General features: G+C 36.2%; 1 protein-coding gene across 1 annotated transcript in view; it reads right to left on the minus strand.

The window, feature by feature from the left end:
• The window catches only part of WDR44 (WD repeat domain 44), an 88,687-nt gene that overhangs the window by 32,700 nt on the left and 43,413 nt on the right, over nt 1-12,574 (minus strand). The window contains exons 5-10 of the mRNA XM_070292123.1: nt 12,104-12,234; nt 10,223-10,318; nt 8,829-8,965; nt 6,830-6,913; nt 1,964-2,070; nt 610-761 (exon numbers count right to left, since the gene is read on the minus strand). Of these exons, the coding sequence (XP_070148224.1) occupies nt 610-761; nt 1,964-2,070; nt 6,830-6,913; nt 8,829-8,965; nt 10,223-10,318; nt 12,104-12,234 (707 nt within the window). The remainder of the gene's footprint in view (nt 1-609; nt 762-1,963; nt 2,071-6,829; nt 6,914-8,828; nt 8,966-10,222; nt 10,319-12,103; nt 12,235-12,574) is intronic.

The raw sequence follows: 12,574 nt of genomic DNA on the forward strand, positions 1-12,574 counted from the left end.
AATCTGGTTGCCACCTGATATGTATAAGCCAACTTTTAGATTTAAAAATGTAAATAGATAAGTAGATTCCCTGGTCAAAGACCCACAGCATCACTTACCCAGTTCTAAGTTTATTACACTCTTCCCTGTGTTTCTAGCATTTTCAGGGGGTAACTGTGATGTACTCTGTGAACTTGACATCTACTTTGGTACATTTTTAGACAACCTGTACCTCTACCTCTCTCTTTGCTCTTTCACTTCACAAAATATACCGAGCTTCTGAAATATTTGTATAAATTATTTAAAATATACCAGGGAACATTTTAAACATTGTTCAAAATGACAGATCACCCTTAATTGCTTTTAAGTTTGGTACCTTTCTTTGGTAAGAGAAAGTTTACATAGCTTTCTTAATGATACAGGCTTAGAGTTTACTTATAAGTCACTTCTTGAACAACAATTCAGAGACAGACTCTGCATTACTTATTCATTAAATCATATTATATCAATTCACTCTTCAGGCTCAGGCTAGCAAAATTATATACATAAGAAGACATCAGCTTTAAAGAAGCCAAATTATTTCTCTCAATGAAAACAGAATCAATCCTTAAAAATACAAAGGTTGCTTACCATATGTTCACCACTAAGATCTTGTACCACTTTGATCTGATCAAAATCGTAAGGTCCTTTGAAGCCATGTGCTGCTTTGAATTTAACTGGTCTTGTATATGGCATTCCTTCATCATCACTTGATGAAGGATCATCTTGATCAGTATGAAAAACTGAATAGAAAAGCAATAGAAAGCATCACTAGCTAATGCAGATATTGCTACAATCATATTTTCATATCTACTGCTTAACAAGAAGATTCATTAATTGGAAAAGCAAAATCTGTCTACTACTAAACAGCATATCGGTTTAGCAGCATGGAGTCTGGTAGTACCAGACTGCTGCTGCTGCTGCTGCTAAGTCGCTTCAGTCGTGTCCGACTCTGTGCGACCCCATAGATGGCAGCCCACCAGGTTCCTCCGTCCCTGGGATTCTCCAGGCAAGAACACTGGAGTGGGTTGCCATTGCCTTCTCCAATGCATGAAAGTGAAAAGTGAAAGTGAAGTCGCTCAGTCGTGTCCCACTCTTTGCGACCCCATGGACTGCCTGGGTCCAAATTCAGCTCTGTCATTTATTATTTATGTGACTATGGGGAAGGTATTCGACCTTTCTGTGCCTCAGTGTTCCTATTTATAAAATGGGATAATAATGGTAACCCCGCTGTACTCAGTCATGGGGGTTTCCCTGGTGGCTCAGTGGTAAAGAACCTGCCTGCAATGCAGGAGACATGGGTTCAATCCCTGGGTCGGGAAGATCCCCTGGAGAAGGAAATGGCAACACACTGCAGTATTGTTGCCTGGGAAAACCCACGGACAGAGGAGCCTGGTGGGCTACAGTCCACAGAGTCACAAAGAGTCAGATATGACTTAGTGACTAAACAACAACAATAATGGTACTTACTTCATAGACATTTTAAGAGGAGTAAATGAGCTAATACAGGTGAAAGTGCTGAGAGCAGTGTTTGGCACAGAATAAATACTATGTAAGTGCTTATTAAATAAAACAAATCAATACAGTTATAACAAGGGCACAGGAGGTTAAGGTGCAGAAATTCAGAAAATCTACCTAATTTTGAGAATATTTATAAACACCAGTCGTACAAAACTAATTTACAACTGATTATTGAACAAACACCTCTTCCAAGTTGCCACAGTCACAAAATATGTACAAATTCATGTTTAAGATAAATAAATAAATTTTTCTTTCCACTCATAAAATTGATAGTGAGAGTAATATGATTTATTGAAATGCTAAGATAAAAGCTATAAAGATTTATTACTTTCAATAAAACAGAATGTTTCTTTTAAACTACAGGCTAAACTTAAATGACTACAAATCAATTAAATATTCAGTTGAAGGGTTCTATTTCCCTTACCTTCGTCTCTAACACTTTTAACTTTATTTACAGCACGTTCACCATATTCCTCAGCAAGGTGCTTCGCTCTCTTTACTGATTTTCCTAGGAACTTCTTTAGTTGAGTCCTTACCAAAAATGTAAAAAAACAAACAAAACAAAAAAAAAACAACCCAGATTACTTCTTATTAACTCAACTAACTGTAAAAGTTCAACAATTCACAGATAATCTCATGAGCTGTGATTGGTAAAGTGTATAATTTTGAAATAATTCCTTTTTTATATAAATAGTAGGTATTTAACTCCCCAAATCCCTTGTTTTATGGAATAAATATACTCAAATCAATATGGCTACAAAGGAAATATAGGCAGTTCTCCCCAGTGACAGTATCATATCCTCTACAGCATTATAATGTCACTAGAGGAAAACATAGGTAGAACACTCTTTGGCATAAATTGCAGCACTATCTTTTTGGAGCTAACTCCTGGAGTAATGAAAATAAAAACAAAAAAGATGGGATCTAATTAAACTTAAAAGCTTCTGCATAGCAAAGGAAATCATAAACAAAAGACAACCCACAGAATGGGAGAAAATATTTGTAAATGAAGTGACCAGCAAGGGACTAATCTCCAAAATATAAAAAAACAGCTCCCGCCAGCTGAATATCAAAAAAACAAAAACCAAACAATCCAATTAAAAATGAGCAGAAGATCTAAATAGATGTATCTCCAAAAAAGACATATAGATGGAAAAAAAGCAGATGGAAAGATGCTCAACATCCTTAATTAATAGAGAAATACAAATCAAAACTACAATGAGGCATCACCTCACACCAGCCAGAATGGTCATCATCAGAAAGTCTACAAACAATAAATGCTGGAGAGGGTAAGGCGAAAAGGGAACCCTCCCACATGTTGGTGGGAATTTAAATTGGTAAAACCACTATGAAGAACAGCATGGAGATACCTTAAAAAAATAAAAAAAGAATTACATATGGTCCAGCAATCCCACTCCTCTGGGCATATATCTGGAGAAAAGCACACTTTGAAAAGATACATGCACCCCCAATGTACATTACTCACAATAGCCAAGACATGGAAGCAACTTAAATGTCCATCAACAAAGGAATGAATAAAGAAGACGAGGTACATATATACAATGGAATATTACTCAGCCATAAAAAAGAATGAAATAATGAGATTTGTAGCAACATGGATGGACCTAGAGGTTATCATACATTAATTGAAGTCAAACACAAATATCATATGTTATCACTTACATGTGGAATCTAAAAAAACAATACAAATGAACTTATTCACAAAACAGAAACATACTCACAGACTTTGAAAACAAACTTACAGTTACCAAAGGGGAAAGGTGGAGGGGAGGAGATAAATTAGGAGTTTTGCATTGACATATACATACTACTATATATAAAATAGATAATCAACAAGGATCTACTGTATAGCATAGGAAACCCTATTCAATATTCTCTAATAACTTATATGGAAAAGGAATCTGAAAAAGAATGGATATATGCACATGTATAACTGAATCACTTTGTTGTACACCAGTCAAGCTAACATGATATTGTTAAGTCAACTATACTCCAACATAAAATAAAATTTAAATAAAGTTATTATAAAATAGTGGCTATATTCTCCATGCTGTACAATATATCCTTATAGCTTATTTTATACATAGCAGTGTGTATCTCTTATTCCCCTTCCCCGTCTTGCATCTCCCTTCTTCCCTCTCCCCACTGGTAACCACTAGTTTATATCTGTGATACAGAGATTAAATACATATAGAGATTAAAAACAGATAAACCATTTTTAAAATCACAATAAGGTCTCTGCTATTTATAACTGAAGTTATATTTTTCTGATTAACTATAGGTTTACCACTACTATAAGCAAGAAAGCAGATATTTTAGCCATTTTGTATGACACTATCTCTAAAATACATACATTTGTGCCTCTTATGGCACTTAATGCTCAATAAATTTCTTTAATAAACAGGATCAGTTACCATCTTTACTATTCTTTAATACACCAAGGCTTCTCAAATGATTCCAAGTGGGCCATAATAATGGTCCTCTCTCAGCCTTCAAGGCAATAGGGTAGGGCCCCAAGAAGGCAGAGCCCTGGGCCAGTCTCTTCTGGCCATCAGCTGCCTCATCAGCTTACCCCAGGATTCAGTGCAAATGATACCAGGTTCTGAACATCACGATGTGAGAAGAAGTTGAAAGCACTGCCTTTTGGAATGGCTGAGCAATATATGAGTCCTTTCTATCATTTTCCTGATTCTTCTCTTGCAATCAGAGTATTCTCTGACATTCTTATGTGCTAACATATCTGTCACGGTCCGATGCTTCTATTTTGCTCTGAGAGTAAATATCAGATGACCAGACTTTTTAAAATTATTTAAGAAGTATAAAGGTTTTCAATAAACCTGAGGAGCTTTAAAAAAAAATAATGAACTTTACTGCATGGAGCAGTCTCTTTCCTAGAGGTCTCTATGTCTCCTGAATAATTCTAATTATACGGTCCTTAATAGTTGCCACTGCTAGACAGCCAAGGTCCAGATGGCTGAGGTGTTATCATATACCTCCACTATGGGCATACCTTTTCTAAAAAAATCTCAATGCTTTCTTTGCTTTACTTTCCACATAAAGAAAAGATCAGACTTGAGTTTGAGGACTCACTTTGGCCTTAGACTAAATTATTGCCAATTAAAGGACTTCCAGATGTACAAGCTAGATTAAGAAAAGGCAAAGGAACCAGAGATCAAATTGCCAATATCCATTGGATCATAGAAAAAGCAAGGGAATTCCAGAAAAACACCTATTCCTGATTTATTGATTTGACTGTGTATCACAACAAATTGTGGGAAATTCTTAAAGAGATTGGAATACCAAACCGCCTTACCTGTCTCCTGAGAAACCTACATGCAGGTCAAATGCAATAGTTAGAACTGGACATGGAACAATGGACAGTTCAAAATTGGGAAACGAGTAGGTCAAGGCTGTATATTATCACCCTGTTTATTTAACTTGCATGCAGAGTACATCATGAAAAATGCCTGCCAGGCTGGATGAATCACAAGCTGGAATCAAAATTGTGAGAAGATATATCAACAATATCAGATATGCAGATGATACCACCCTAATGGCGGAAAGCGAAGAACTAAAGAGCCTCTTGATGAAGGTGAAAGAGGAGAGTGAAAAAGCTGGCTTTAAACTCAACATTCAAAAAACGAAGATCACGGCATCCAGTCCCATCACTTCATGACAAATAGATGGGGAAACATGGAAACAATGACAGAATTTATTTTCTTGGGCTCCAAAAATCACTGCAGACAGTGACTGCAGCCATGAAATTATGACGCTTGCTCCTTGGAAGAAAAGCTGTGACAAACCTAGACAGCGTATTCAAAAGCAGAGACATCATTTTGCTGACAAACGTCCATACAGTCACAGCTATGGTTTTTCCAGTAGTCACGTATGGATGTGAGATTTGGACAATAAAGAAAGCTGAGTTCCAAAGAATTGACGGTTTCCAACTGTGGTGCTGGAGAAGATTCTTGAGAGTCCCTTGGACAGCAAGGAGATCAAACCAGTCAATCCTAAAGGAAATCAGTCATGAATACTTATTGGAAGGACTGATGCTGAAGCTGAAACTCCAATACTTTAGCCACCACGCATTTGAAAAGACCCTGATGTTGGGAATGACTGAGGGCAGGAGAAGGGCGCGACAGAAGATGAGATGATTGGATGGCATCACTGTCTCAATGGACATGAATTTGAGCAAACTCTAGGAGATAGTGAAGGACAGGGAAGCCTGGCATGGTGCAGTCCATGGGGTCGCAAAAAGTCAGACACAACTGAGTGACTGAACAACAAGGGACTTGTGTATAATTAAGGAAATCCTACATGACTACCACTGTGCTAGATTTTCATACAGGAGAAAAGAATGGTATGATCAAAATCCTTTTCCAACATATTCTTGTTGTTCAGTCATTCAGCCACGTCTGACTCTTTGTGACCCCATGGACTGCAGCATGCCAGGCTTCCCTGTCCTTCATCATCTCCTGGAGCCTGCTTAATCTCATGTCCACTGAGTAGGTGATGCCATCCAACCACCTCATCCTCTGTTGTTCCCTTCTCCTCCCACCTTCAATCTTTCCCAGCATCAGGGTCTTTTCAAAGGAGTCAGTTCTTTGCATCAGGTGGCCAAAGTACTGCAGCTTTAGCATTAGTCCTTTCAATGAATATTCAGGATTGATTTCCTTTACAATTGACTGGTTTGATCTCCTTGCAGTCCAAAGGACTCTCAAGAATCTTCTTCAACACCACAGTTCAAAAGCATCAATTCTTGGTCTAGTTGTTTAACAGGTATTTATTTTATTTTTTAAATCAGAAAACTATTTAAGATAATATAAATAGCAAATGTATGGTATATAGACTATAGCTGTCATTGAAATTGAGAACAGGAAAATCTTTATTATGAACTGGAGTGGTCAGGAAGAATCTCATGTAGTTGAATTTAGAAAGACAAATAGGATTTGGAGAGATGATGTGAAATGGAAAAAGCAACTTCAAGAACAATCATGTTCTGCTACCAACACTTCTGGTACCTATCTATCATCAGAAAAATAATACAAGCATGAAGCAAAACTTACTGTATGTCAGATGCTATAAAAATGACCAAGACAGCCTCAAGGAACTCATAATCCATTGCCTGAGGACAAGGAGTGGTGGTGGTAGATGGACAAACAAACTGGCCAGAGCATAGATTTAAAATAGTATGAAAGTTCTCATATATAAAATACACACAAACACACAGTAATAGAAGCCTGAAATGAAGAAATTGGATGTAACTCACGTTTTCTGTTTTAACCGTCCACCATCAGTATCTGTTTGTTGAGACTGTAACTTCTCTTCGTCGTCTGACTGTGCTGCATCATTACTACAAGAAGACATCATTTTAAAAGAAGTCATTTCTCAAAACTTCTCAAAAATCTCTATGTATATATAGTACACAATTAACTAATCAGTGTTAAGAAAAAAAATGTTTACATGCTTTGCTGCTGCTGCTGTTAAGTCGCTTCAGTCATGTCTGACTCTGTGCGACCCCATAGACGGCAGCCCACCAGGCTCCCCTGTCCCTGGGATTCTCCAGGCAAGAACACTGGAGTGGGTTGCCATTTCCTTCTCCAATGCATGAAAGTGAAAAGTGAAAGTGAAGTCGCTCAGTTGTGTCTGACTCCCAGTGACCCCATGGACTGCAGCCTACCAGGCTCCTCCGTCCATGGGATTTGCCAGGCAAGAGTACTGGAGTGGGGTGCCATTGCCTTCTCCTTACATGCTTTATGTAAGTTTAATTTAAATAACTCTGAGAATTAAAAGACTTGAAAGATGGTACAATGCATAAAACATAAACAAATGCAATTCAGGAATTTATGAAAAATCTAACACAAAAAAGGCATTGTGCTGGGTAAAACATGCTGCACAGAAATGACAAATTAATTTGTAAATATCTCCCTCCTTACTTATCAGGCACATCATGTGAAAGCTTTGGTTTCACAGAAATTATTTCTTGGGTCTACATATTTCTCACAGTAAAGCCAATCATTTCACTCTAAAGACACTGTCTGATCCTAAAAAGACAATACAATTATTTATAAAATTTCTGATCCTTAAAGCAAAGTTTCAGAAGACCAGGTATTTATCCCACATGGCTTTTTTGCCTCTTATGTTTTAATATTGTCTCTAGAATAATATAAATCATTTTAAAAGAAGACAAACCAAATACTATGATATTTAAGATATACCATGGAATCCGGTCCCATCACTTCATGGCACATAGATGGGGAAACAGTGGAAACAGTGGCTGACTTTATTTTTGGGGGCTCCAAAATCACTGCAGAAGGTGACTACAGCCATGAAACTAAAAGATGCTTACTCCTTGGAAGTTATGACCAACCTAGATAGCATATTCAAAAGCAGAGACATTACTTTGCCAACAAAGGTCCATCTAGTCAAGGCTATGGTTTTTCCAGTAGTCATGTACGGATGTGAGAGTTGGACTATAAAGAAAGCTGAGCACTGAAGAACTGATGCTTTTGAACTGTGGTGTTGGAGAAGACTCTTGAGAGTCCCTTGGACTGCAAGGAGATCTAACCAGTCCATCCTAAAGGAGATCAGTCCTGAGCGTTCGATGTTGAAGCTGAAACTTCAATACTTTGGCCACCTGATGCGAAGAGCTGACTCATTTGAAAAGACCTTGATGCTGAGAAAGACTGAAGTCAGGAGAAGGGGACGACAGAGAATGAGATGGTTGTATGGCATCACTGACTCAATGGACATGAGTTTGTAAACTCTGGGAGTTGGTGATGGACAGGGAGGCATGGCACACTGTGGTCCATGGGGTTGTAAAGAGTCAGACACAACTGAGAGACTGAACTGAACTGAACTAAGATATGTATTTCCCTCCAAGTAACTGCACAGTTATAAGAGAGAACAAAGTTAAATGAAGAAAATGTGACACACATAGGAATATTATTCAGCCATAAAAAGGAAGGAAATCCAGCCATTTGTGACAACATGGATAGACCTTGGGAACATTAAACTAAATGAAATAAATCAGACAGAAAAAGACAAATACTTTACGATATCACTTAAATGTGGAATCTTAAAAAAAAAGAACTTGTTTTCAAAAAGAGAGGACAAAGTTTAAGAATATATACATTAACTGACTCTATTTTAATTCTAACTTTAAAAAAAGAACACACCAAATTAGGGACTCTCACAGTTCATAAACAGAACTCTTCACTACTTTGAATGAAATACTACAAATGATGAATAATAACATTACGCCATACCTTACATATTCCTTAGTCCTTCTCATGATGTGTAGAGTGAGAGGATTAATACCCGTTGGCAGTTTCTCTTCTGCAAGACTCAAAGGTATTTCTTCTCCAGTATCTAGGTTTTTAATCATTACACTGGCTAAAATTTCCTGAAGTAAAAAATAACACCAAGAGTACCTATAATTTAATTATCTTTTTGAGTCCACAAAATCCTAAAAAATGTAAGCTAAGAACTTTCTAGATACATTCAGTACTGTGTACAATAATTTTGTAAACATTTTTAGTGAAATACAATTCCCACATCACATAATGTACACATTTAATATATAATTCAATGGTTTTTAGTATACCCACAGAGTTGTACAACTACCACCATTATCTAAGTTTAGAACATTTCTGCCTCCCCCAAGAGAAACCCTATATCCATTAGCTGTCATACCTTATTCCCTTTTCCTCCCAGTTCCTGGCAACCACTAATCTACTTTTTTTCTCTATGTCTGGGCATTTCGTATAAATTATATTATATAGTATGTAGTCTTTTGTGATTGGCTTCTTTCACTTAGCATCATGCTTTCAAGGTTCATTTGTGTTATGGCATGTATCAGAACCTCATTCTTTTTAATTGCCAAAAAATAGTCCACATGGATGGATATACTACATTTTATTTATCTATTTATCAGACATTTGTATTGTTTCCACAATAGTTAGCTAGTTATGAATAGCTATGTACATTTTTTGTGTGGACATATGTTTTCATTTCACTTTGCTGTATACATAGGAGTGGTATTGCTAGGTCATGGTAACTCAAATGTTTAATATTTTGAGGAACTACAAAACTGTTTTCCAATATTTTTAAAAATGTATTGTTTAAAAGAAACAAAAACTAAGACTCTGCTTCAAAGTTTCATTCTGAATAAATTAGTCAACCAATATATACTAAATTTTAAGTTAAGAATTAAGCATTGAGCTTGTACATACTGTACATCATCTAACATGTATAAAGACATATGTCTATATCAAGTTCCTTTTAAGCCCACTTCCTATAAACATAGGCCTTGGCTTTCAATACATTTATTCTACCATATAATTGTGTGAAAGGGCAAGTTTAAGTCAGACTTAAAATTCCAGCACATTAAAAAAACAAAAACTAAGACAAGCTTCAATTTTCATTTTTTCTTTTACAATATGATTTTTTTACTTAATAGCAATAAACTTGTTTTTTGATCATAATAAAATATATATAATATAAAATTTATCATTATAACCACTTTTAATTGTATAGTTAAGTGGCATCAACTACATTTACATTGCCATGCAACCACCATCACCATTCATCTCTGGAATTTTTTCATCTTCTCACTATGACCTTTATATTTTTAAGAACAAAGAAAAAAATTTAATTATACCTCATCAGTAAGCTCTCTCCCAGAGTTGGATCTAGGTCTCTGAGGGCCCATCACTTCACCGGCTATTGTCTGCCCATCAGGTGCTTTTCCATTTTCCTGAAATTATAATTTTATAAACAGAAAGTAGACTGAGTCAGTTTTTATAAATATTCAATTATTCATTACCACACACAGTTCTAAAGAATTCCATAATACAGATAATGGAGCCTACTGAAAATTTAAATGGAACATTCCATTTCAGTCTTTTATTATTCCCATCATGCTAAAAAACATTAGGTAGCAAAAGTGTTGCTGCTCATGAAATAATGTCTGGTCTTGAAAGCAAATAAATGTTCTATTTGAACTTGGTCCAAAATCAGTTCTCTGCTAGTAAAATTTGCCATTAATCAGGACTATACACATGGATGTCTTGAGGGCAGAGGTTGGCAAATTTCTTCCTGTACAGCCAGATAGTAAAGATTTTAAGCTTTTTGTTACACATATAGTGTCTGTTGCATATTCTTTTAAAAAAAAAAAAACAATGCTTAAAAATACAAAGACCATTTTTAGCTTGAGGACCCTATAAAATCAGGCCACTATTGACCTCTGCTCTAAGGCTATGAAAAGACCATTGTGTCTTTTTGTGTGTATGTGTGTTCTGAATTTTATTCCAAGTCCAGTGGCCACAGAATCCTTGATTTTTTTTTAATTAAAATTTTTATTTTATACTGAAGTATAGTTGATTAACAATGTTGTGTCAGTTTCAGGTATATAGCAAAGTGATTCAGTTATACATATACACATAGCTCTTCTTTTTCAAGTTCTTTTCTCATTTAGGTTATTACAGAATATTGAGCATAGTTCCCGGTGCTATACAATAGGTCCTTGTTGATTATCTATTGAAAATATAGTAGTGTGTATACGTCAACTCCAAACTCTGAATCTACCTCACCTACTCTTCCCCCTCAACCCTGGTAATCATAAGTTCAACTCCCTCAGTCTGTTTCTGTTCTGTAAATAAATTCATTTGTATAACTTTTTAAGATTCTGCATATAAGCAATATATATTTGTCTTTCTCTATTTGATTTATGTCACTTAGTATGATAATATCTTCCAGTCTGCCAACCTGTCCCATCAGAGCTACCACATAAGTAACCCTTGAATCCCAGAATTTGGCAGAGGTAGAAATTCATGTTATCAAGTTCTTTCTATATTGCCTCATATATGGATGTATAGTCTACTGTATGAAGTTTTTTTTCTCATGATTAGGAAAAGGAAATTATAAAAAAATAAAAGTTCCCAATTTGACCACTATGTGTGCACGTGTGTGTTAAGTCACTTCAGCTGTGTTTGACTCTTTGCGACCTTACACTCCTCTGTTCATGGGATTCTCTAGACAAGAATACTGTAGTGGGTTGCCATACCCTCCTCCAGGAGATCTTTCCAACCTAGGGATAGAAGCCTCATCCCTTATGTCTCCTGCATTGGCAGGCAGGTTCTTTACCACTAGTGCCACCTGAGAAGTCCTTTGACCATTATAGGTCAGGTAAATGAAGACAGTAGTTGGTATTTTTAGTAAATACTACATATAGCAGCATCTGTCACTTTCTGAACACACATACCAGGTACCTGGCATACTTTAGCTCATTTCAATCTTGCAAGAAACCTTCAAGGAAGGTTTTCCCCTCATTTTATCAATGAGCCATTTCAGACTCAGATGTTAAATAGGTTGCTATAATCAGTCCACTACTTAGTAGCAGAACTGGACAAGGGATGTGGTAGGCAGGTTTTAGAGACAAGGAAATATTTGGCCTGGAGAAGAAAGAAGGTTCAACAATCAACAAACGAGTTAGTTGCAGAAAGTTGAGAGCTTTTATCAAATATAACACATATTCACCAACCTGGGCAGTAACTATTTTATCTCCACTGGTAGCACTTGCCAAATCAAGAGAAGGCTGCGAATCTTTGACTGTACTCTCTGAAGCCATGTTTGTAGTTAGGAGAGTATCAGATGTAATATTCTCTTTGGGAACTGCAATAATAATAATATAATAATAACAACAACAACCAATACTTATATGACCTTATTCATAGCTTAAAAGTGCTTAAATCTTTATGTGATTCTTAGAACAATCCTATGAAAAAAGTGGTTTCATTACTTTCTTTTTATATAAGGGGAAACCAGGGTTCAGGTAAGTTATTTAAATTCCTCAAGGCTATACACCTTATACATGAAGAGATCTGGGGCTTGAATTCAAATCCTAAGTCCAAATCCCATGTTCTTTTCACTGTGCCACTCTGGCTCTCCAATGGTAACAAATTTGAAAATCTGCTGAAATGTTTAATTACAATAATGTAACAATACCAATGTA

The sequence above is a fragment of the Ovis canadensis genome, chromosome X, assembly GCF_042477335.2.
Source record: "Ovis canadensis isolate MfBH-ARS-UI-01 breed Bighorn chromosome X, ARS-UI_OviCan_v2, whole genome shotgun sequence".
NCBI lineage: Eukaryota > Metazoa > Chordata > Mammalia > Artiodactyla > Bovidae > Ovis > Ovis canadensis.